The 26,761-nt window shown below is 37.7% G+C and overlaps 2 protein-coding genes across 2 annotated transcripts; both read left to right on the top strand.

Annotated features, from left to right (window-relative positions):
- Window positions 1-1,244: 1,244 nt before the first annotated feature.
- LOC139136511 (solute carrier family 2, facilitated glucose transporter member 5-like) lies at window positions 1,245-10,482 on the top strand. Its single transcript, XM_070704236.1, has 12 exons — window positions 1,245-1,762; window positions 3,437-3,538; window positions 4,102-4,256; window positions 4,749-4,873; window positions 5,266-5,381; window positions 5,779-5,938; window positions 6,633-6,820; window positions 7,863-7,976; window positions 8,651-8,722; window positions 8,884-8,962; window positions 9,823-9,950; window positions 10,165-10,482. Exons 1-12 carry the CDS (start codon window positions 1,652-1,654, stop codon window positions 10,387-10,389), a joined length of 1,575 nt encoding a protein of 524 aa, XP_070560337.1. The 5' UTR covers window positions 1,245-1,651; the 3' UTR covers window positions 10,390-10,482.
- Window positions 10,483-12,180: 1,698 nt separating this feature from the next.
- On the top strand, window positions 12,181-26,738 carry LOC139137575 (solute carrier family 2, facilitated glucose transporter member 1-like). The gene is made up of 12 exons (XM_070705751.1): window positions 12,181-12,672; window positions 18,864-18,965; window positions 19,173-19,327; window positions 19,431-19,555; window positions 20,611-20,726; window positions 21,164-21,323; window positions 22,038-22,225; window positions 22,713-22,826; window positions 23,420-23,521; window positions 24,539-24,620; window positions 24,762-24,889; window positions 25,152-26,738. Exons 1-12 carry the CDS (start codon window positions 12,583-12,585, stop codon window positions 25,332-25,334), a joined length of 1,545 nt encoding a protein of 514 aa, XP_070561852.1. The 5' UTR covers window positions 12,181-12,582; the 3' UTR covers window positions 25,335-26,738.
- The last annotated feature ends 23 nt before the right edge of the window (window positions 26,739-26,761 follow it).

Genomic DNA, 26,761 nt, shown 5'->3' with positions numbered 1-26,761 from the left:
CGCACGCGCTTTAGAACGTTTCTGCGCAGATTTAATTCCAGCCTTCCGATAATGGGTTATTTTGTAGGGCATGTATTTAACATCACCTGTAATTGTTGAAATTGCGCTTTTACCTAATTTTTTGACCCAGTCTCTTAGAAATACATGTGACCTATAACCTTGTCATATTTTGACCCCCTAGGAAGCTGGTTTTTATTCAATATGAGCGAAAAATTAACATTTCTCTCCCAAGTACATGGCGCATATTACCCATTCACTTGGAGATATTGTAAAAAGTAGCATGGTGACACCCTTTTATTAAAAGTGTAAACTAAATGGTATTATGTCAGGATTTTATTCTCCAAGTTTGGTCAAAATAACCCATTCAAAGCAACAGGAAGAAAGTTCGAAAATTATGTAGTGATATAATTTCGATATCGTCATTTTGTAATCGATACTTATGTTAAAATTTCTTTACAAACATCATGAAAACTATACATTCGATAGATATGGATCTTAAGTTTTGGTATTTATTAAAATTAACTCATTTGCTAAGCATTTTATTATTGCTTTCTTTAGTTTAAGCGAATTATATCATTTTTATTTATTTCTAATGACGCCATTTTAACGTCCGTTTCCATGGAAACAAGCGTGGTGACCCCCATTTTTTATTTCAGTTTTGAACTTGCACAACTTCCAAGAATATTTGTGCAAAGTTTCAAGAAAATGACACCACAACCTAATTTTGACGTAATTCGTAGTACTTCACCTTAAAAAGTAGCTTAGCAAATTTGAATTCCCTTTTGCTACAAAAAAAACCATCCTACTAACACTTAATTTTGTCATTTTTGTAACTACAGGTGATGATTGTGTTCGGTCACCTTTTATGAAGATGTTTCAAGTTTGACCACAGACAAAATGACTTCTTCAGCTCATTTCGCCCGTGAAAAAACGAAAAAATCTTGAGTCTTGTAAAATGCCTTCCTTTGATGGCCTAGCGAACAGCTCACAATTAGTCATAAATCTATACCAGGTCAATAAAACTTACAACGCCGTTGTAAACCAGTGAGAAAGATGAACTTTGACCTCGAACTCAGTTTGTCATATATGAATGATTACTTTCAGCCAATAAATTAAAAAAATGAACGATAACATGTTTCTTTTTTTATACTGGTTATACTGCTCCACTAATTATAACATTTTACTAATTCCACGTACAAGATAGAAACTTTTGATTTGATTCTAACAAGAAGACGTAGTTTTCTGTCCTCAACGTCCAGACGATTTCATACCGTAAGTTTTTGCAAAACAAAAAACTAAAAATCGGCATATTTGAAGGGTTCATCATTTCTCACGCCTTCCCCTCCCTGTTTTCTTCTGAAAATGACTCGATTGAAGGTCAAGTGCAAAAGTATAAGTGAATTGTAGGTACAAACACCTTTGCTAAGCACATTGAAAATGTAGCTCGTCCGACAAACGACTTTGTAAACTAATTTTTCTTTCATAAAATAACGTTTTGACAGTATCTGCTGAGTAAATATCACTGGGCAATGATTAACCAAAATATTTTACAATCATGTATATGATTACTGTGACAGTGAAGCAAGACGTCACAGCGTCCGGGCCAGGTCTTAGCTAGCATCGTCTTGAGAATAGTCAGATCTCGTTCACTATGGACGACAAGGAGAAACAGATTGACTCTGCCGAGAAAACGGATTTCAACCTCAACGAGGTGAATCCTGCAGAACCTGTCTCTGAAGAAACAACCGCTGCTGGCGAAAAGGTAATTCTAGATCTCGTACAATAATTTCACTCCAGTTGATTTTTATGAACCCTAACTTGCAGCCACAGTTACACTGGAGAATGGCTCACCGCTGACTTCTGTTTTAACGATGAAAACTCAAGCCTCCTTGAGTCTATCACTTGAGAGCTGTGGTCGGGGCTGGACGGTGCTAATACGTGAATTAGAAGCCGAAAGACCACAGAATGACTGAACTTTGTCCCAAGGGATATAAAGCTTACGCTGAAATTTCAAAGTACATTTCCCCCGGAGTCTCTGCTTTCCTTTCTCGGTCTTCAATATGCATGAGATATATACTGTAAATCAACGTCGCAAAATAATGGTGACACACACATGCACCATTCAGTTATACAATTTTATCAACATTTGCCTAATCGGCTTAATTCTGATGCAAAGTTCGTCTACTTTCGATCATAAAACTACGCAGGACTTCATTTTGACGATCCAATTGTCATTTACCTCCCTTCCCTGTGGTAACACCATGTTCGTTCTCACCAAACAACTCGACGTTCGCGAATTTCGGTCAGCAAAATGGCGGCCAGGTTAGTGCCAGTCGATAATCTAACAGGGACCGGCAATAACTCAAAGGGTGACGTGTTTGCACAGCGAGAGCGTGTACCTTAAATTTGGGTCAAGCTATTTATTGGGATCTTCATAAATCATGATCAAGCTACTGTTCTAATCAAGCAGTCTGTATTATTAAGGTTTCTCACAGCTGACCTAAACCTAAACATAAGCCTTCTCTTTATCGTAAATACCCTCTATTCGTCACGATGCCAAGTCCTGCATAGTGCAGTTTTGTTGCGACTATCATAGAATTATACAATGGATTCCACAGTGATATCAGCTCAGTACAGCCACTCAAACATAAACGTTAAGACGGGTGTTAACTCGCCTTTCCCATATAGTTGTAATTGCGATTGGAACAATCTTGCAAGAAGATATCATCAGATTTTTAAAGTATCAAAGTGAAATTTACGATGGAAATCTTAACATCTCAGAAAATTACGATGGAAATCTTAACATCTCAACACTAGAAGCATCATAAGTTTCAAATATATTCATGGCTGATATAGATTCGTACATTAGGATCAATATCATATATTTATGTGCTATCAATAATTATATAAATTTGTGAGTTCATGAACTATTGTAATCAAATGCTTTCAATTCGTCTTTATAAGTGATATTTAAAAGGTTTTGTCCACAAATAGCCGATATTGACTTATTAATTTAAAGTGTCTACGCCATGCCCAAAACAACTTTTAAAATCAATCTCTGTGCCTTGGAGATAAGTTCTACCTATATCTCACATTGAGAGTTGCGGGCTGTAGATAGTTATCGGCAAGTAAAAGTCGCAGGTGGGTGTGTCCCCCAAAGCCAAGTCTGTCGATATCTTATCAACCAGTCCGATAACCTATCCGATATCTTATGAAACTGTACCTCCTTCAACTTGAATTTTTCACGTCGGCCATTGTTTCTTTATTCGTAAAATCAGCGTCTTTTGTAAACAATGTAACATCGCATTTCACTGAGTACAGGGTACAGTCGTACAATTATATCATAGTAGCACGATCATAATAGCGTTGACTGCAAATTTTGTAAAAACAATGGTGCGAAACTTGTTCCGAATTAATCGTTTGGTTCTCTCCAAAGGGTCGTTTGACAGTATGGGTTGTCTACGCAACGGCCATTGTGTCGATATTTTCCTCGCTGCAATTCGGTTACAACACAGGAGTGATGACAGCGCCCTCAAATGTAAGGCTACCCAGTTTATTCGATATCTATGTTTTGTTCTTTTCTTTACATCATGATAACTCAGTAAAATGCTCCTTGGTGACTCAATCCCACAATCCGTCGGCACAATATGTATGAAGTGTTTGATATGATTTGTTTTCCTCGTCCCCCTTTTTCTCTATAATCTTCATGATTTAACTTGTCATCGAAAAACAGCAACATTTCTTCAAGCTGTACAATGTGTAAATCCCGTAATCCATTGTTTATGTTTTGTAAAGGTAAAGATTGGTTTAGTTGTTCGAAATAAACTCGTGTGTACACAAAAAGGGCGGGATCGTGAGCAAACGGAATTACAAGTAACAAAGATCAAATGTTACAATGCCATTGTTATCCTCCATAACGGATATATTGCATTTTTCCGTGGATAATATTTTCCACGTACGTAAACAGACAATTACAAACAAGACGGATTTAGACTGAGACGCAATAACAGTGAAACCAAACCGAATTCCTTACAGGAAAACCTAAATGAGTATATTTTAATATGCTTCTGTGTTTAAATGGTATGCATATTATTTTTTCAGCATATAAGAGATTTTCTCAACTCCTCATATCAAAGATACGGCGAGCTATCAGAAACCGGGCTGACTTGGCTGTATGCTCTGACTGTCTCACTTTACGCCATTGGTGGCGCTGTTGGTGCTCTTGCCGCCGCACCAATGGGAGATATTTTGGGAAGGTACCATGATGCATATTTTATCTTAGCATACCAGATCTCAGAGAACAGTATTGTGATTATAGTGTGTGTGCGTGTGTCTAAAATGTGTCTTTGTATATTCTGTGATCCCCTGTCTATCTGTCTACGCTGTTTTCCAATTCTCTAAATTTTTCAAGTGGATGTTCGTGATGGTGGGTGTCTGTTTATAATCTACGTATTACATTATAGATAAAAAAGTTCATCTCTTTCAAAACTGTCTAGGATATCGCGCTACAAATTATCAATTGAAGACAACGTGTCATTGTAAAACTTTTAAAACTTCACCAATATGCTAATTAAAAGGGACGATTTTCTCATAAGTTTTTACTCGTCTGTCATCAGTACATCTTTTTTACGTTCATGTGATGCAGGGACTGACCGACGGCCGTCTTTTTCCAAACTGCGATGTACAGACGCACTCAAATATAAGTTTGGAATTTTACAAAAACGTTGTCTTCTGCTGTTATTTATTAGGAAGGGTGGTCTTCTGCTAAACAACGTGTTTTCGATTTCTGCCGGTTTGATGCTGGGTACTTGTCAACTAGCAGACAATTTCGAATTACTGATCATGGGCAGAATCATCATCGGTTTCTACGCAGGTGAGTGGTGACGTCATCAGAATGGCAGCCCTCGTGACGTAATCTCGCAAAGGACGAGAGTTTCACTTCGAAAATCTAAGTGACTGACACAAGTCACGTTTTAGAAGAAGAGTTGAACGCAATGGTTTCACTTAAAGCATGATAATAATATAGTGCTAAAAGACGGCGAAATTTGTTTCTTCAAAATTCTAATCACATTACTGTGTTTTCTCTATTGAAGAGCAAAATGGCCTTGCATGCTTACTGCTACAGAAATTCAAATTTTGTCGCTGAATATATTGCAGTAACATAAATATTGGTGACACAACAGTCTCAGGTATAGGCTGCATGCAAATTCATAGATGCTGGATGCAATTATTCAACAATATTACTGAAATGTTATGTTCACCCAGGTGCTGCTATCACCATAGTACCGCTTTTTCTTGCTGAAATTCCTCCAAAGAATCTACGGGGTGCAGTGGGCGTTAATCACCAGTTAGCCATTACAGTTGGTATACTCATAGTCCAGGTAAGACGTTTCAAAAGCCAACATGGTGTAAGGATGCTCGCAGATACTTCTACATTTTTTTAGATTTTGCAGTTTATTTTGCAGTTTATGATCATTCAGGATCAGTCTCAGGGCGATAGAATTTGTGAAGTTCAAATGCAAATTATCGAGGTAATTACTTTTCTTTACAACCATTAATATCAAAATGATGATTCGCAAATTGATAAAGTGACTCTGATATTCCAGCACTTGTGGAGAGTAAACAGACAGACGCAATCTTCTCGAGAAACACGAGAGGAGATGTTCCTGTCCAAATCGCCGACTTGAAGCCTTCTTCACAGTAATCTTAATGTAATTTCAGCCAAATTTGTCAATGTCAATCGTGTTCAGAATAATTATGAAACCCCCTTTTCTCCAGTGTCTCGGTCTATTCGTTCTGACATCCCATGACAACTGGAATATTCTACTCGCCCTAACGGGAGTGATAGGTGCCGTTGAGGTGTTTCTGCTGCCTTTCTGTCCGGAAAGCCCAAGATGGCTGCTTCTCAATGACAGGGACAAAGAGGCATCCGAAAAAGGTTGGTATGAAACGCAAGTTTCAGTACTGTAAGGTTATAATAAAAGAAATGGTTGACGTTTTTGATGGCTGCAAAAGGCGTCAACATTTGCGAAGAAAAAGTTATAAATGACACGTTACGACGTTAAAGACGAAATAATAAAATTAGTAAAAAGTGAAAGTTTTGATGTCTACAACATAGCATCACCCTGGAATTATCTAACAGTTCCAGTCTTGATAACAACAGAAAAAAGCACTAGTCGAGTCTGATCGTTAATTTCTAGAAAGATATCAATCTATTATGTTTCTAGCAATATCATCGAAAAAGCTAATTGCAATGTAGACTTTGCTTTGGTGTCAAACGTAACTGGATTTGATTACAATCTGTCTGTCTATCTATCTATCTATCTATCTATCTATCTATCTATCTATCTATCTATCTATCTATCTATCTATCTATCTATCTATCTATCTATCTATCTATCTATCTATCTATCTATCTATCTATCTATCTATCTATCTATCTATCTATCCATCTATCTAGCTAGCTATCTATCTATCTATCTATCTATCTATCTATCTATCTATTTATCTATCTATCTGCCTACCTGTCTGTGTATGTCTGTCTACCTACCTACCTATCTATCTGTATGACTGTATGTCGATGTAGTGAATTATTCCGTCTATCTGTTTATCTAACTTTTTTCCGTTTTTAGCATTACAGAAATATTTAGGTCAGGATGATGTGTCGGCTGCCATTAAAGAGATGGAACTTGAATACGCCACGGAGAGTAAGGAGCCAAAAGTTGGCATCGTGGGTTTGTTTACAAACAAAAATTACCGTAAACCACTCCTCATTAGCATATGCTCTCACGCTGGTCAACAGTTTTCTGGAATCAACGCGGTGAGTTTAATTGTCTCCTTCGTACTGCCTTCATCTAATCAAGTATAAGCATCCATTTAAAAGGTAGAATGCACCTCGGGGACAGATATTAGGACTCTAAAGTTTTTACAACTGTGCTGTGATCTATCACTCGTGGGGATTCATTTTAGAACTCTTGAAGTGAGGAACATTCCGACCTTCTCAGTTCTTTAAAAACAGAACGATGGAAGCCATTTTGAATTTGAAATATCGGTTAATAATAGGTAATTTGTTTCTCTAGTACCAGACTTTGCCCGATGATCCTGACATTATTCTTGATTTGGTACGAGGGTAGTTTAAGTTTAACAGAGGAATGTTTGAGCACAATCTTAAGTCGTCCACTTTCGAGGTGCACAGTATTTTAAAAGGGAAACTATTTACAGTCAGTAAGAGTACCTTTACTTAACATCACAACTGGGCAAATTGACTTCACTCTTTTGATATAATTAAAATTTTACAGTCTCTTTGAAGAGAAAGAGTTGACATTCCATCTGTAAGATAACATCATTAAAATTGATTTCATATTAATATTGATTCGTATTGACGGCATGTATTAGTATATGCTGTCATTATGTAATTGATTGATTCAAGTAATTGATTGTTTGATGGTGGACTAGTCGATGCAGCAGCTTGTATATTACTATACCAGTCTGACGAACAGGCATTTGGTGCCACCAATTACTTCACCAACTACCGTGACTTACTTCGCAGAATAGCCGATTAAGTCTGTAACGGTACTCTCTTTCCTGTTGTCGCCATCTACGTATTAGTTCAGACACGTACACTACACACTCATTGCTCAGTAAAATACGTAACTGCTACCGCTATAAACGCTGCGGACTTCCTACCATCTTACTTCCTTCCATGTGCTCCCTTCAGAGCAAGTTACTTGATACTCTTCATCGATTTTACAATTCACTCAATGGCTGAGAATCTGTATCACTTATGATGCCGACAATTTTTTTCATCAACCAGCAAACGGTGTGATTTTATTCCGTCTTATCAATTTATTGTTCATCATCAGATCTTCTTCTATGCAACTGAGATTTACGGCATGATTTGGCCCGATGATGACGATGCTGTCACTTACGCAACGGTCGGAACTGGCGCCATCAACGTCGCGATGACAATAATATCGGTATGCATCTAATTCAGGCATACGATTAACTCACAAACTTGAAATCTGTCGTTCTCAAAGAAGATGAGAATAGCAGGCGGTAACTTTGCGGTAACTTTCCGGTGGCTAGCAATCACTGGTATATACTGGCGATATACATGTGTATTGGCCATAAATACGTCCATAATTAGGTTCTGATGGAAGGAGTTCCTCCCCACGAATTTCTTCTTATAACACAAAATCTGTAACACACGACCATTCAGGTAGTAAAATTAAATAATAGGACTTTGTGATTTTACATGCTATAAATCATGTTGTAGCGATGGTGGTCACATTAATATTAATGCCTACCGCGCTGAAAACATGGACAGGTAGCGATGTACGGCGATATTTCTCCAGTTCAGTCTTCTGAAACTGACTTTGATGACGTGTTACATCCGGGGTAAATTCTAACGAAGTGAAATCTTTGTGTGAAATTGTAGTCTTGAATATTTATTAGTACATGTTACACATCTGTATTATGACTCCTTAAACGATGGAATACTGCTAAATACAGGGTATTTGTGTAGGTGTCTCATGATTTTCACTTGTGTTATGTCAAGTTCTTCCACGAAATTTGAACGAAAAAGTAGTAGTTAAAAGTTGCATTATTTTTGTTTGTTAGGTTTCATCATCGAAAAAAAAACGGGTCGCAGGCCTTTACTGGTATTCCCGTACATAGGAACAGTATCTTCACTGGTATTATCACTCTCTCCCTCAACCTCACGGTAAGTTCCGGTGCAAACTATGACCGACACTTAAAGTTTGAAACCCGAGTTTCTGTTTCATCTTTGTGAATAGTCCACCCATCCTCTTTGATCTTTTCACTGATAAGAAAGATTGTACGTACGAGTTTAAATTTAGGATTGTTTTTTTATGTACTTCACAGAATCAACAGCAAGATGCCTGGGCGTACATAAGCCTTGCTTGTGTCTACTGCTACGTCATCTGTTTCGCAATAGGACCCGGTGAGTAGTAAAAATCTAATATATCTGTCAGTCTGCTTACCTGTATATCTTTCCATCTGTCTGTTTGTCTGTCTGTCTGTCTGTATGTGTGTATGTATGTATGTATGTATGTATGTATGTATGTATGTATGTATGTATGTATGTATGTATGTATGTATGTATGTATGTATGTATGTATGTATGTATGTATGTAGGTATGTATGTATGTATGTATGTATGTATGTATGTATGTATGTATGTATCTATGTATGTACGTACGTACGTACGTACGTACGTATGTATGTATGTATGTATGTATGTATGTGTATGTATGTATGTATGTATGTATGTATGTATGTATGTATGTATGTATGTATGTATGTATGTATGTATGTATGTATGTATGTATGTACGTGATGCATGTCTGCCTTTCAATCTATCTATCTATCAATCCATCTATCAATCTATCTACAACACGATTGGAACTAATTTGGGATAATTGGATGGTGAAGAGAGGTCGTTTTAATCTGCAAATATAGGCTCATCTGCTTTTCTTTTCAAGTTACACTCTTGTTTTTATGAATATTTTAGTATCGCAACATTCAGCTATATAACACCTATTGAGAAATTTGGAAAAAAATGAAAATCCAATTATCCCAACTTAATTAGTTCCAATCGTGTTCTACCCATCTCCCTGTATTATCTATCTATCTGTCTATCTACCATCTATATCTATCTGTCTACCTATCCATCCTTCAATCTATCCATCTATCTATCTATCTATAACACGGGAATCCCTCGAAAGAATGCGGGTAAAAACCCTGACGAGATCGTGAGACCTTTATAAGGTATACGATTGAGGACTTTGCTTAATTTTACAGGGCCAATACCGTACATCCTTGTCGCCGAGTTGTGGTCGCAAGGCCCCCGCCCTGCCGCAATGAGTGTCTCCATTCAGACTAACTGGTTGTCTAACTTCGTTATTGGACTTACCTTTCCTATACTCCAGGTAAGAAAACCAAATTAAAATATTCTCTCTACGCACAGAAAAGGTCGGATACGCTGCAAAGTCAATGAAGGACCGTAAGGAAATGTGTTACTGAAATTTCATCAGCCTGGCCGTCCAAATCTGTCGTCCAAATCTAATTTATGTAGCTGTCCGTTCGTCCGTACGTCTATTTATTTGCTTGCTTATATGTTTGTTTGTTTTTTAACTTTTACAGGAAGCTATCGGAGCGTACACTTTTCTGGTATACATGTGTTTTTTGATCTGCACGACAGTGTTCACCATTTTCTTCGTTCCGGAAACTAAAAACAAGACATTCGAAGAAATTGTGTCACAGTTTCGCAAGGACAAAGATTACGACGAAGATAACCTTGAACTTGGTGCCTTGGAAGCTGGGCAGTCTGATGGAAAAGAAGGCGTCTCTTCGCCGAAGACAGAGTAATTGTTCGGACAAAAAATGGCGCCTTCGCGTGCTTCGTATGTGTCAGTCTTTAGGCTCCTATACCGAATGCAACTGTCGCCTTTCCGAAAACAGCTCTCATTTGTCAGGTCTATTTCATATGTCGCTTTTAAGTGGTCCATTTAATTGCTTTGTTTTGGTACTTTTTTAAAGGCTCGGTTTGTATCAGACATATCACGTGTCAAGAAATATACGACATTGTTCGTCATCATGTAGAGGCTCCGAGTCGTTTGCAATCAGCCTCCGTGCCACCTTCACTTTCTCTGATGTACGGGACCGAAACAGTGTCCATCAAGGCCATGATTACCTTTCGAACCCATGACAGATTCACTGTTGAACTCATTTTTAAACGAATATTTAATGACAACTTCTCTGGAACTTGGAAATGTGCAAAGCAACAGAGCTATGACCTCTGTATTTGCAAGCGGTCACGTGACTCATAACTGGATTTGTGCCAAGGGCGTCGATTCACGTCATGCTGAACAGTTCTTATGCCTTCAATATTTGGCATTATCTTTCTGCTTGAGCAGTGATTATTAGTAAAACTGGGTGTGTAATTCAAGGGATGACGACAAGTTATTTCACGAGCGAGTTATTTTTATCCATGTCCCGTATGTTCATAAGCTTCCTTAATGGTGATACTCATCTTGGAACGGACAGTTTCAAACATTTGCGCATACATGTACATCCTTCAAGAAACTTTAAAATCATTTTCTTAAACAACCCATAGTAAGGACAACCGTGCATAGGTTTGATTTGAGGGTAAATATACCCGATATTTACGAGATCCGGTATTAATGACCATGGGCTTTGACATATGCCAACTCTACGGAGAGAAATTATATGTTCTATTTTTACCAAAACAACCAATAAACAATTGCTTAATAATGAGTCCATACGTATAGTATCAAGTTATTGGTGACAAAATGAGTGTCTGAATATTAATACCCAAAACGCATGTCATCTCATGATGACTTGACTTCATGGCGAGATCCAGGGTCTGTAGTTCGATTATTAAACAGAAAGACAACTGCGTTATAAGATCTACAAAGCCTCTATATCGTTAGTATTGGTCACACAGAGCGACAATTTTCGTAAGAACGGTTCTCTTTGACGGAAAGATCACATTGGTAAAATGTTAACACTAAACAAAAATTGCCGGACATGTTTCTACAATTGTTTTGCACCAACATTGAGTAAGTTTGACAAAAAAAAGTTGCGTGATTGGGACCATGTACAAATAATACAAGAATCGACATTTTTATCATATTTTGAGAGAGAATTTCTTGTTCGTCTTATTAGAGTTTCTCCCAACCATAGAGTGAATTCCTTGATATTGTTTACATATGTAAAACAATACCAGTATGTGCAATCGTCAACTGTTCCTATATGTATTCACTTAAGGTAGTGCGCACCTCAAAACTAAAAGACTTGAACTTTTGCTGAGGACTTTCTTAGAGGTTGTTTTTGACCATTGTCTGAAAAAATTAAGAATAAAAATAGGGTTCACTATGCAAATATTTAGCGGAGGAGAACACTTAGCCAAAAATACCGACATGTGAAATTCAACATGGCCGCCATCCATGCGTTAACTCAGCAAGAGAAACTTATCTTTCAATTTTCACTTAGGTAAGAAGGCGAAAACTTCATTATTCCAAGAGCTTCAAAATGCGCCCACACAAGCCGAGCCTCTATCCCCGAGGCGCACTCTAACTTGATAAAATATGTTGGCAGGGGCCTAGTAGTAAATTATCTCCAGTTTGTTTGATTTGAATAGACCTTTGTCATCATCAGACGACTGTGTGTCCTTAATAGACCCAGTAGGACAAATGTCATGTTATCTACATTATATAAACACAAGGCGAATTTAATAATTATCCGCATTAATTAGCTAATTTGGTTTTGATAGCAATTACATTTGTTTCTGTTAATGTGCACTTTTTACCGAAACAACGCGATTTCTCACAGGATTTATCATATTTGGATTTTAAAATACAGTGTAAGATTTGATGGTTTATGGCCTACGTTAATATTTAATATAGTGAATAGTAACAGAATTATTTCAATTGCTTCTTTGTTGAGCATACGCACGTAAGCAAATAGTAGCGATAAATTGTTGGTCAAATATCTAACTAGAAGGCTGCTCATCCCTGGTTTTACGGACTATCTCTGACCATGGAAGATGACACACCACCGATTGAGTTACAATACAAGGATAGAGACCTCGACGATGTTTCCGACAAGTCTAACTTTGACGACAAGAAGGTAAGTTTTGGTTTGAATCAGGAGCGTGTCTTCCTTGCTAGGGGGACATACTTAGTCGTACTGCTCACGTTCGACGCTGTACACTCATTTAGCTATTATTGACGCATTACCAATTTCTCAGTGGAGCTTGCTGCCATAGATAGCCCTTCGCCCATAAGATCATTGCGCTCAATCGACATTGGAAGCTACGTAAAAATCCTGATTCTGGTCACCATACAGATATATATTCGAGATTCGACGATGCTCTGTTGCAAAATATTACAAAGCGAAGAATGTTTTGCAGCCATTATGTCTGACACACCAGACTAAATACTGACCCTGTCTTTAGTGTGAAGACTGCTTTTACTCTCTTTTGTTATATATTAAGACAATTTCTGATATAGAGTCTCTTGTTCAAATCATGTGAGAGATAACACATGTACGAGTTAACATAGTGTAGTCTGCCTTTCAAGCCAAAACCTGGACACTACGTTCTCCAACTAACAGTTTCCTAATCTAACTGAACTCGAGTTGTTGTCCTGTACTGTTCAACATACACCCACTATTTCCCATCCAAAACCCTGAATGATGCATGATTATAACGGTTTCAGAGCAAGATGTGAAAAGTTGTTCGCCTTTGTTATAACAATTGCCAAACGTCGTTTATTGAGCAGGGAAATAAACAGCAAGCTTCCCTTAGAGGTCGACTTGTCAGTGTTGCCTTTTGACGAATATGAAAATGACCAGCGAGGACGACGTTGTGTTCCAGCATAATTCATTGAAACGAGGCTTTGCACGTATGTGATTGGTCACTGATAACGTGAGCGTTGGGCGTCAAAAGGGTGTGACGTGAGAAAGACAGAAAATACGCAGTGGAACAGCTTGGACTTCCAAATATTTGTATCGGCAATGCGTTTTACTTAGGAAAATATGTAGGCTTTGACAGGCATTATTCAAAATATTAAGAAAAAGAATCAAACAAAAATGTGGGTGTGGATAAGGTGTGAGCAACGGTGTGTCATGTTCCTAGCTATAGGTTACTATTCAATAGATAAGACACAATTGATCTATGGTCTGATGACAGGCAAACGATTCAAAGCTTGTCACGACAGAGCGCAGAGGTTAAAGTTATATTCGGTCCTATAAATCGTTTACATCTAATACAGCGACGCTTATAGCAAACTCGTGCACTGTTATCTGCAAAAGTTGCATCTGAAAATAAAATAACAAAATGGAATGTTCTAATATAGCAATAGCTGCCAACGAATATGTAAAAGCAGAAAAGAAGAATCTAATTTCATTTATCAAACGACTCTTCAGACAACCTAAACGATGTGTCGTGTCACGCGACCTTTATAAAGATGACCCGACTGAGGCATAAATGCAAATAAAACTACAATAACACATTTTATTTGTATTTAGATTAAAGGCATAATGCAAACATTCATGCAATAGAGGGCAGCATACCGTACTTCCTTCTATAATTAGAGTAAATAGTTGACATTTTTTAATGTGTGTAATGCGATAATTTTCTCTGTTTAAAAGACACAAATGCTACAGAACACTTAACCGCATAAAGTAGTGTTTTTCGGAGCACAATGAGATACGTGTTACATTTGCAATGGCTCTTAACCGCAAGAAATAACACTGTGACGAGCGCCCTGTTTGTATCAAGCAATATGGGAATGTGTCTTCTAGTTCAGTTAGCTCAATGTTTCTTTTACTTTTTAACATTGATTATAAAATATTACATTTTCATTCCATAATTGAAAATGTTTGTGAGATTTTCACGACAATTGTGAAGCAAATTCAACAGCCTCAGTCAAACCCAGATGAGTTTTCAATGTAATTGTATTTACTTTATTTTCAACTTCAAATGGATTCCAAACTTAACAATGCATTCTTCCTTGGAGTCAATACGAAGGTGATGACAAGTGCAAATGACACAAAATTATTGGTATTCCTTTTTGGACAAATGAATACGTCTGGTTCAACTATAGCCGTACGTGGCATAATTGATAGAAGGTTAAAGATTAAAGCAGACATTCTGCAGGAATTCAGGTTATCAGCTGACCACATATACTTTGATATGCCCGCGTTTGTTCCATAGCTAAAAAGGTCAGTACTGTTATATATCTATATTCATATGATTGATTTACAAATATTTTATCATATTTGTATTTCAGTACATATCTTTGTGTGAGAAAATAGGTAAAACATCAACAGTTGATGAATATCGCATTTTGAGGACATTAGCAAGTAACAGGAACATAACGGTAAACAAGACACAGGAACTGCAGACTTATTGACAAGCAGACAGACAGACAGACAGACAGACAGACAGACAGACAGACAGAGAAAGATAAAAATGTAGATAACATGGCAACACAGCGGTAACTTCGGACCCAAGGCTTTCTCTGTCGTTCTTTGACTGCTTGCCTCTCTCTCTCTCTCTCTCTCTCTCTCTCTCTCTCTCTCTCTCTCTCTCTCTCTCTCTCTCTCTCTCTCTCTCTCTCTCTCTCTCTCTCTCTCTAACAATCATACACTTCAAAATACGCACAACCATACCTACTGACACATACATATCAACAGAGAGACGGAGAATAGCATGCATTAAACAGGAACTTTCTAAATGTGCAACATTTTCTAAAGATTGATTCGATCAAGAAAGATAAATAAGTAGTGAAAAATGATTTATTTCATGTTTCTTGTGTTGTTTTATTTGAATTCAAGGAAGTTACTTGTGTAAATGTGTCAAGACTTTCACAATGAGTTTGTCGACTTTTTAAAACGAAAGTACGATGGGTAAGAGTTTTAAGATAGCAACTATTTTAAAATATTCATCCGTTTACAACCCGTACATCTATGAAAATTATTGGTTTGGTCCAAAGTTTACATGTTGTAAATGAAAGTTTTGTCCATGTTTGGGAACTTTTGTCTTGAAACTTGATCGTTTTTTTTGTTGATTTTATCTTTATGTGATTATCTTGAGATGCAAGGGCCACTCTGTAGAGCTATGACGCACCCTCACATGAAATATAAACACGCTATCTTCTCTGGAAGGTAACCTCTTTATACTCACAAGCTTAGCCCTGAGACCATCGAGTGAAAATCGATAAGCTTTAAAAAGGAAAAAAGCTTTTGTAAAAGCATTAAAATATCATACTCTCTGAGTTACTATTCTACAAAAGTTAGAACAAAAATGCAATTGTGATGCGGAGAAGGAAGACGTGAGGTGGGCTAAGGCAAGGATTAAGTCCTTGGCTTAGCCTTAGCCTTGCAAGAACGTTCTCTATTACTATGGCAGAGTACAATATAGACTTAACAAAATACAGTTGTACTTGACACATGGGGTGGGTATTGGCATTGCAAATTGTACGAGTAGTTTTTAAAAATCTACTTGAGAACTGCATGATAACTGTCATTCACAGTTATATAGTATGATGGTGATGACAGTGTTCAGCCGTGGTTGACCTTTGAACCTCGCTGCGGACTGATGTAAGATGACATGAGTTCTGTGTCACCAAGAGAACGAGACAACATTTGCAAGCATATCTATTACATTCATATAAATATGTTTTAATTGAATTTGACTAAAATATCCTTTCGATACAAAGTGATCGTCTGCGAAAGAAAAACCCAGCGGCGGTAGTGTAAAACTCTTGGAAAATTGTTTTAACGGTAAACACAAAAACAACTTACAAATCCACAATCGCTGTGACGGCTTTCATTAAGGGAGAGCACGGTAAACTTACTTCACTACCGATCAGACAGTTTGTCGAAAACTCATGTCTTAGCTGTACAATGGACAATAATTTACTACTAAGAGCAAGCTCATGCCCTCTTCGAATTGTGGACCACTGCATGACTATAGCTGAAGACAAACTAAGTTGTCGACTTTTATCTAGACTGCAGATAAACTTTGGCTCACTCGGTCATTTCAGATTGGTGTTACAAAGACAGGCCGACGCTGGCCACAATCTGAACAGACAGGTAGTTTGGGCTCGAAAAATCGTGAATGGTAGCGTACTATATCAATTAATACATTTGCAGATGGATACTTGTTGAAAATGAAGACGGTGAATATTCGGACGAGAACGAGGATGCAGTGGACACATGCTAATCCCATATGTACATCACCACGACAAGCTGTCTACGTTGACAGGTCAAAGATCACATCTTCCGTAACAATGATTGTTCCCTGCTGATGAAGGCAATAATGATGACTCGCATCGCACTTTATCGCGAAAATTAAAATTCTGTTGAACATTGGTTAACCCTTTGAGTGCTGTATTTTTTCCCCACCAAATTTTAGTGCAACACTTTACCAATTTTTATGAACTTTTCTGTAATTTTTGTGATAATTTTGGACCAAATGAACACAACATTTCATTGGCCACAGTTTTTTATCAAAATTTTGGCAAAAATCTGACAAAAATTGACTAAGGTATATTTTATAAGGGCGACAAAAATTGACTTTGGCGCTCAAAGGGTTAAGGTCAGCAACTTGTGACAGTGTTTAAAGTTCTTTTTATTACTCTCCATAATGCGTCTTTTCATGCTTTTTACTTACATTTTTAAAAAGGCAGGTACATTTCATTGTACATACGATACAACGAAAAATTTTACACGCAGTTTAGACTCGACTTTGATTCTCTCCTCTATTGTAAGCTTATGATGCAGTGTGTCGAGTATGACACTAGCATCACTGATGTAGATTTAGTAACTCATTGTAACTCATTGAGTCATAGAGAGTAGAGCTGAGGACACAAAAAACGCGAGTTTTTAGCGAAAAAGTCCAGAAAGTTACACAGATTTGGAAAACATTTTTAAAGACAATAAAACCGAAATACTAACATCCCAAATTAATGAACATAACTTTCCATATAATTGTGCAAAAACAGTGCAGATGGTGTTAATCAGTGAGCAGTGTGCGAAATAACAATTGCACGAAGTACGCTATGTGCGTGTTTGATCACGATACAAACGGGAGTTGTCACCAAAGTAATGTTTGGGTACCTTTACGTGTACCTGAACGGTGCAATGACAAAACATGTCGATGCTATCATATTTGATCAGCGGTCTAAAGATAAACGTTCCGGTCACGTGTTTGCCCGTATCAGTCGCAGACGTGTCGGGCCTCTGAATAGTGAAGTGTCCTATGTAACGACTATTTTCAAGAACATCAAACAACAGACTCCGTCATCAGAAAGGGCTAAGCTGTTCAAATGAACGGTTTGTTTAAAGCACCAACTGTTAAAAGTAGTTTTATTATGAAGTTTCTTTCATTTGCTTTGGCTCAGGCTGCTTTATCAAGGGGTCAGACTAGGTCAGTGTGACCTTATTTGCCCTAATACTCACCTTCGAAGAATTGTGTTATCAGATATATGAAGACTTTATTGATTTTGCTACATGTTATGTTATGTTATTAGAGGCATCAGTGTTGCGAGAATGTTATGACAGCAATGATAGGGGGTGTTATGTGGTTGTGTCATGGTAGTACCGACGATGTGAGTTTGTGGTTTTGTGTTACATTGATAGCGATGATGGTGAGATAATAATCGATCGGGGAAATATTACAGACGAGCGACGAAGTTTTGAAAAACCCATAATGACCGTGACGGCGGTGACGGTGGCGGCGGCGACGACGAAGATGGCGATGATGAGCATGATGATGATTATAATGATAATGATGATGATGATGATGATGATGATGATAATAATGACGATGAGGACGACGGCGACAATGTTGTTGTTGATGATGATAATGATGATAATGATGACGATGAGGAGGACGACGACAATGTTGTTGTTGTTGTTGTTGTTGTTGTTGTTGTTGTTGTGTTGTTGTTGTTGTTGTTGTTGTGATGATGATGATGATGATGATGATGATGATGATGATGATGATGATGATGTCGCGAAACATAAGTCGGAATGACGGTCCAAGGACTAACTATTTTGGGGGTTCGGCATTGCTATGCCATTACCTCCCAAAGTAATCAGGCGTTTTACATCTGATCCTCTGAGATGATGACGACAGCCTAGTTTTAATTAAATTTTATCTGGGATATCCTTAGATGAATCTTGTAAACAAAGAAAGTTATACGGACAGTAACGGTATAATGGGGATCTGGGAAAATATGAATACCATCAACGAAAGCCGTATTTGTTTCCGTTCTTATTTGCAACTGCATTGAATTTTTTTCTTACAGACAAAACTTACAGGATGGGTAGTGTATGTCACGGCGGTTATAACTTGCACCGCGTCATTGCAGTTTGGTTGGAATACTGGAGTGATGACGGCGCCCTCGGGGGTGAGTAAATGAAGTAGTCCTGCTTGACGAGTTAAAATGTTTTGCTGACGCTGTAATGATGTCAACAGTTGATTACTACAGTCGATAGATATTAACAGATGAGAAGAACTCACACGTTCGTGCAATCTTTTAAGTCACAATCTATGAAATTTTACGCTTTCCGTTCTAATCAATGAAAACACGAATTTCATTTATTTTCTCTCGTAGTACATACAAGATTTCTACAACCAAACCTACGACAGGTACGGTGAACTGTCTGATGACGCAATGTTGTGGATGTGGGCATGGACAATATCACTTTACGCCGTAGGTGGCGCTTTCGGTGCGCTGGCTTCACCCCCGTTCGCTGATATTCTTGGAAGGTAGGTCACGGTCATTGACTTATTGATAAAAGACACATGTTAGGTGGCGATTTGAACACCTGGATTGCTAAATAACCATTATTTTCTTGTTTGCATCACACAGAAAAGGAGGATTGCTGCTTATGAATGTGTTTTCCATTTCCGCGGCGTTAATGTTTGGTTCTTCTGTGGCGTCCAAGAATTTTGAAATGATCTTCATGGGTAGAATTGTCATCGGTTTCTACGTAGGTAAGGCATCCGATTTGGATAGTTCCTAGCAGCCAATGAAAATTATACAGGGAAAGACGATAGCAGCGTATGTTGCATGCTGTTTTGCCGTCGTATTTGACATGGTGTTTATGAGTGTCTATGTGAGTGAGTGTGCACCAGTACACACTGAGTACAGGATGGCCCATTCGTAATCAGTGATATGGTGTGAAATTTCAAGATATGGTGTTCGTTTTAACGTAATCGTGATTAGTTACGTCAAAACGTCATATTTCTTTTCAAGAAAAATGATAAAGTTATGGTGGCAAAACTCGTATTGAAGTTTCCAAACTGATGACAGCAAAGACACTCACTCAAAAAGTCAACGAGCTATCGTTCAGAAAGCTTTAGACTCAGCAAGACAGGGTGTTCGGGGTTTTCGTGCCCCGAAATTGATAGAAAAGTTTGTCCGAACTCTCCTCAACTACACTTTAAACAATTACCTATCGAAATCATGAATAAAATTCGGAGTTATCGTGCAGCATTTGATACTCGAGAAAGAAACAACACAATAATTACCGACACAAGTAGTTAAAATGTCTGCCATCCATGTGTTTACTCTGTCAGAAAGATTAAATTTTCGATTTTCACAAAAATAAGCCGCCGAAAACTTCATTCACTCCATCTCCATGAGCCTCAACAAGTAGTAGATTAACCCTTTCACCACCATGGTTTGTCCCAAATCCGTTGTTTTCTATGGTAAAGTTGGACCTGTACACAGGGAACTGGGGGTGAAAGGGTTAAAACCGCAGTGTACAAGTCCTGAAAATTGAATATCTGTCCCCCAAGGCGCATTATACCTCAAGTTTAGGCAACTTATTTAGGAATAAATTGAGAGATTTCTGCAATAAAGATGTGGTGAGATGTTCATAAAGACGACGAAGCCACACAATTCTATCCAGCATTTTCATTATTTACACTCTCATGATGTGAAAAGACCAAGTCTAATTACTAACTATTTCAAGAAGCATTTTCAAACACCCCCTCCGAGGTCTAACTTTCAGTACCCTACAGACCTTACAAATCTTTCATTTCAGGTTGTGTGGTATGCATAGTCCCGCTCTACCTGGCAGAAGTGGCGCCAAAACACCTCAGAGGTGCCGTCGGCGTAAATCATCAACTGCTTATTACATTTGGTATTCTCCTGGCCGAGGTAAGGTAGAACCACTATACGCAACAAGTGGAATGACCCTAAAGAGTCTTAAATGTATTTATGTTCCCCATTATCTGTACAGCACGATTTTGTGAGTCACAAAGTATCATGCGTCGACCATATTTTCAACATGGCGGTAAAATTTCAGGTTGTACAGGAATTTAATGACAGAAATGCCTAAAAAGGTATTTCTGAGATCATTATCCCGAACTCTTGATGTGATGAGAAGTCAACTTTTTTACCAACTTTTTTACCCAAAATGCACTCCAATATCATGACACTCCCACCCCCCCCCCAGCACATGACAAGACATTTGAATGCATGCGCTTACCTGACAAATGAATTTGACAAGCTACTTTCGCGTTGAAATACATCTATGAATTAAAAAAAATATCACACATCTTGATCTTGACATGTCTCATATTTGTATCAATTAGGTACTAGGCATATACGTCCTGAATTCCGAAGATAATTGGCATATTCTGTTGTCTATAACTGGCTGGCTTTCGGTGCTGCAACTATTTTTTCTCCCATTCTGTCCGGAGAGTCCAAGATGGCTTCTTATAATTGACAAGGACAAAGAAGGCGCCACCAAAGGTTCGCATGACTTCAAATCCTGGAGAAAGGACTAGGATTATAAAATCTTTCTATAATAATAATTGAGGAAGATGTGAGGAAGTATCCCTGCGGTATTCAAGTCTACAGACGCCGTAAAAATCAAGGCGATTCATAGGGAACTTTCTCTATACTGTCTTTATACTGAGGAAAATTGTGCTAATAAACCTTGTGAAATCTACCAACGTACACAGAATCCGCTAAGTAGCGATAACAGGTTTCAAATCTAGCATTTTAAAGTTAACTTTAAAATCACCCGAGACCTAAACTTTGACGGGTGTAATTATCACACAGTGATAAAGAACGAGCGTTCCTTTCTCATCCAAGCTCGAGTCGACCAGAGCAGCCGTTTTTTGTTTCCTCGTCCGCTGAGACGAAATAAATATGGAATGGCATTATACTTTGCCTCTTAGAGTTCGTATGTATATACTTCACTTTGCCGCCCTTAACAGTGAATCTATTGCCGTCATCTTGTGGTGTGGCAGAACTACGGCAAGATATGCCTCCTTTATTTATTTATTTATTCATTCATTAATTCATTAATTCATTCGGTCATTCACACATTAACTCGTTCCTTTCTCCCTTCCTTAATGCAATCATTTTGGAATAATTGCTTGAGTGTTGATTGATTGATTGATCGATCGATCTATTGTTTGACGAGCAACTTAACAAGCTTAAATTTATATACTATTTCAGCTGTTCAGAAATACACCGGTGAGGAAGACGTGCACGCCTACATGCAGGAAATGTACTTGGAACATCTGGAAGAGTCCAAGGAAGAACGTGTAGGGGTGACAGCATTGTTCACCAATAAGAACTACAGAGACCCTCTCATCATCAGTATATTCACACATATGTTCCAACAATTCTCCGGGATTAATGCGGTAAGATTATGTAATGGTAAATGATATGGATACTAACGTAATGAAATATCCGTCATTATGGCACACGAGCGTTATACCTAAAGAAGATGCCATGGTTTCAATATTTCGTACGAGACTCTCTCACAATGCCTAGTTTGCAACGCAAGTAAGTCTTCCCAGTATAAGTAAGGCTAGCCGAGCGGGTCAAGTTAATGCGTGGCGGAACTTGCCTTCGCCGGCTCGCTCGCTCGGCAGAAATGTTGAGGTTGCTCGCGTGGTTTAAGGAGAGTCTACCACCATACTCACAACGCTGAGGGCGGTGTTCAAACTCACAGTGACAACCAAATAGGTTAAGTTGTTAGTTTGATTGGTGGCGACGAAAGTTCTGCAAATCAATAAGTAGAACGTTTTGATGCCAGATTAGATGAATGTTACCGTAAATTATCGAAGTCTTTATTTGTCAGTCGACCTTGATCCTGACAGTTACGCCATGTCTTATTTTCCGCAGGTTTTCTTTTACGCAACGGAGATTTATTACATGATATTTCCAGGCAACACAGAGGCAGTGCATGCTGCGACTGTCCTGACAGGAACGATCAACTTCCTTACAACGATAGTCGCTGTAAGTGTTCATCTTTATAATTTCTCATCGTCGTATATTTTGATTGAGAAAGGAAGGGCTATGAACGACAATGGTAACCAATTTTCCAATCGATCGAGAACACAGTTCACTGTGTTATGGAGCAATAGGCGTGAGAACGTTTATTTACGTTTCTGATTCTGTTTGATAGTGAGAGTAAACGTGGAAACTCGTACGTTTGATGAACCATTACATCATATTATTTATTGGAAAATGATAAATCAGATAGTGGCATGTATGTTGGAATTCAAAATCATACTTGTTCATACATATTTCAAGGAAACCTTTAATTGATTTCTCTAACAATAAAAAACAAAATTGGGAAGTAACCGTTCAAAGTATCGATGAGAAGTTAATTTTGATATTAATTATGATATTTGAAACTGAAATGACCATTATTATGTGAAAATTTCAGTTTTAAAAAATAAAAATTTGGCATTTTCAATGATTTCTATTAATCTGTCAAGGCGACAGAGCAGAATTTTTTTATGTTTTGAGAATTCTTGAAATCGGTTTTTATGTCACATCATACCGCAGAACGAAAGAAAACACTTTAAAGTTAAATTTTATTGCAGGTGTTTATAGTCGAGAGAGTCGGAAGGCGCTCCCTACTGTTGTACCCTTACGCTGGTATGGTGTTTTTCACTTTCCTTGTGACCTTGGCTTTGAATCTTGCTGTAAGTACATCATTGCATACCGGATGCATGAAGATGTTGTACTTTTGTATTGCGTTGCACATACTGCATTGATTGGTGGGGTATTGTCCGTCTTTTTTCTACAAAACTTAAGGTAGAATGCACCTCGGGGACAGATATTCGGACTCTCAAACTTTTACAATTCTTTTCTGATATACCACTTGTTGGGGTTCATTTTAAAGCTCAAGGTGTAAGAAAAATGTTCACCGGCTTAGTTTTTCGAAATTTGAATATTCATCTTTTTCTCCATAGAGGATGGCGGCCATTTTGAATTTCAAATATCGGTAAATCTTGGGTTATTTGTTTCTCCAGTACCAAAATTTTTATTCCTGATTTTGAAAGACAGTGGTTGAATGGTTTCCTCACGGAAAGTTTGAGCAAAAGTTTAAGTCTTTCACTTTCCAAGTGCATACTACCTTAAACATTATGATGGAGCTTACATTTAAAATAAAACAAGAAGCCGAAGAGTGTAACTCGTAAATAGTGGTATATAACCAGATTAATACCGTCACATGGGATACACACTATTCGACTATTAGAAGTGAGTGCCAGCGACCTTAGCCTATCGCTGTGTGTTCGATGCTGAACACCCATTAAAAGCGTTGAATATTTGAAGTCGCCACATGATCTGATAAGCAGTCTATCTGCCTGTCTCTATTCCCGTTTCTAGCTAGACCTCTTAGTCTATATACATACATACATATATGTATGTATGTATGTATGTATGTATGTATGTATGTATGTATGTATGTATGTATGTATGTATGTATGTATGTATGTATGTATGTATGTATGTATGTATGTATGTATGTATGTATGTATGTATGGTGTGTGCGTGTGTCTGTGTGTGTGCATGCATGCATGCATACATACATACATACATACATACATACATACATACATACATACATACATACATACATACATACATACATACATACATTTGGCTCATAATTTGCTTAACAATCTTTTAACGTCCGTGAAAACTTCTCGCTTTAGAATCCAAACGTTGAAGATGCATGGGATTACGTAGCTCTTTGCAGTGTGTACGGATACATCATCTGTTTTGCCATCGGGCCGGGTGAGTGATGCTACCATTTGAATACCATAAATAAGTCAGATGTTTAAAATTGTTCGCTATCCCGGTTGAACCAGACAACTTTTCATACACCTGCGAAGGAAGATAACACTATTTTCAAAAACTGACATTTTTGTTCCACAGGACCCATACCGTTTGTGTTGGTGGCTGAGCTGTGGTCACAAGGTCCCCGCCCTGCAGCGATGAGTCTATCTCTACAGGTGAACTGGTGGTCCAACTTCATCGTTAATTTCTTCTTCCCCGTCTTTCAGGTAAAATATCTTCGAATTTTGATCACAACAACTATCATGTTAGTGTCACCTATTCTCTGATACAAAAGTGACATGAGCCGGAGAAGCTGGAAAATTATTTGCATACTTAGCAATTGATCTTTGACACAATTATTGTATTCTAAAGAATAATTGAAGCATCGAGTTTTATAATTCGACATAAAGACAGGCAGAGAGACAGACAAGGTAAGAGACGGGGCTTCTACAGATGTAAGCAATTAAAACAACTTTCCTTTTTTTACAGGAAGCGATGCATGCCTATGTGTTCTCCATATTTATGGTGTTTCTAATGATCGCCGTTGTCTTCACATACTTCTGGGTGCCGGAAACGAAAAACAAGAGATTTTCTGAAATCGTCGCTGAGTTCAAGAAGGGCGGCAGCAGCACTCAGCAAGGGGAAGACAACGCTGCCTTTGGAGACATGTAGCTTCCAGCTTGCCAAAGAGGGCGCAATAGGGTCTTCGTAGGAAGAAGGCATGGTCTAAATTCTTCGAGAAATCTTATGAAATAGCAGAAGCCTTAAAAGCAACCAAGGAGCACAGCGTATGTCTTAACAACAGCAGCAACGTACCTGAGCAAAATTCAATCTTTAAATGAAAGTTTATATCTCAGACAGGCTGTCATGTGACCATTTTCTGTATTATCATTTTATGATCAATTAAACTTGTCTTATCAAACCCTTAGTTCACAAAATCACAGATATGAAATATATACGTGAATTAAGCCATGGATAAAATATGTATCTTTGGCGACAAAATTGTAACTTCTCAGTAATTCGTCTTTCGAGGAATTGTAATATACATATCTTTACATTTTCTTAAACGAATGTCTTTCATAAACAATCTCCCCATAGAAATCAGATCCATCGTGAGATTATGAATCCATATTATCTGGGAACTTCATATCCGTCTGCTGTTAACAAGGAAAAAAATACTTGGTTAGTATGGGTGATTGAACATACAATGTAAGTTAATAAGTTGCGCCCACGTATCCCCATAAAATTTGACTGAAAGTAAGGTAACTTTTTCCGATCATTCATGTATGGCACTTATTATGATTGTTGTATTTTGGTCTAAAACAGAGTTTGACATTATTTCATTATTTTTACTTCACGCTGCATAATTTTACACCCCTGGGCCTGGTGACTTTTTTCTTGAAATAAAAAGGATCATCGCGGTAAGCTAATGATCAGCAAGGGTCATGGTAATAGTGTAAAACAATTTTGAAATATTTTATTATTGAATTCTTATTAACTATGAAAATTACTTCACTTTGTCATATGCAAATGAAAAATGTATCTATTTGAAATTATTATATTTCCTAGACACGCATTTTTATTTTGCATTATAGTGTATTTTGAAAAAGTAGTAAGCCATTTAGATTTAGAAGTAAAAGATGTGTTTCTGACAAAGCAACAATTGCGCACAATGAAATGTTTATCCAAAGTGCTGAGAAAAACACAACATAACTTTTGATCACAAAATAGTGCGTTGAATTATCCAGGCACGCAGAATATTTGCACTCGTTAGCTTCCATAATGTAATTGTCTGAGATTAAAACACTCCCAGTCTAATTTTCTTGGTTGTTTTGCAAATATATTGTTCTACTGGAAAGTGAAATCTTTAACATATCAGAAAATATTTTCGGCTTTGTCATATTTTCACCGCTGTCTGATGTGGGGAATTTTTCTCAGTTTTTCATTTATCGTTCCCCTTTAGACGTGTTTTAATCTTCCATTTCACCGTTCAATGTGTCGTTTCAGGATTTTGAAGCATTTTCCAAAGTTGTAAGTATATACAATTGAAATAAATGATGCAGTTTTTTTAAGTTATTTCTAGTGTGCGACAAACTGTT

The sequence above is a fragment of the Ptychodera flava genome, chromosome 7 (genome assembly GCF_041260155.1).
Source record: "Ptychodera flava strain L36383 chromosome 7, AS_Pfla_20210202, whole genome shotgun sequence".
Classification (NCBI taxonomy): Eukaryota; Metazoa; Hemichordata; class Enteropneusta; family Ptychoderidae; genus Ptychodera; species Ptychodera flava.
The sequence above is the reverse complement of the archived record's forward strand: the minus strand, read 5'-3'. Positions and strand labels throughout refer to the sequence as shown.

Bases quoted from the DNA above. Each gene is read 5' to 3' on its own strand.
- LOC139136511 (XM_070704236.1), top strand. From the start codon at position 1,652: ATGGACGACAAGGAGAAACAGATTGACTCTGCCGAGAAAACGGATTTC. The intron at 3,539-4,101 runs GTAAGGCTACCC...TTATTTTTTCAG, and splicing joins TGATGACAGCGCCCTCAAAT to CATATAAGAGATTTTCTCAA. The intron at 8,723-8,883 runs GTAAGTTCCGGT...TGTACTTCACAG, and splicing joins CTCTCTCCCTCAACCTCACG to AATCAACAGCAAGATGCCTG.
- LOC139137575 (XM_070705751.1), top strand. From the start codon at position 12,583: ATGGAAGATGACACACCACCGATTGAGTTACAATACAAGGATAGAGAC. The intron at 22,226-22,712 runs GTAAGATTATGT...TATTTTCCGCAG, and splicing joins AATTCTCCGGGATTAATGCG to GTTTTCTTTTACGCAACGGA. The intron at 22,827-23,419 runs GTAAGTGTTCAT...ATTTTATTGCAG, and splicing joins TCCTTACAACGATAGTCGCT to GTGTTTATAGTCGAGAGAGT.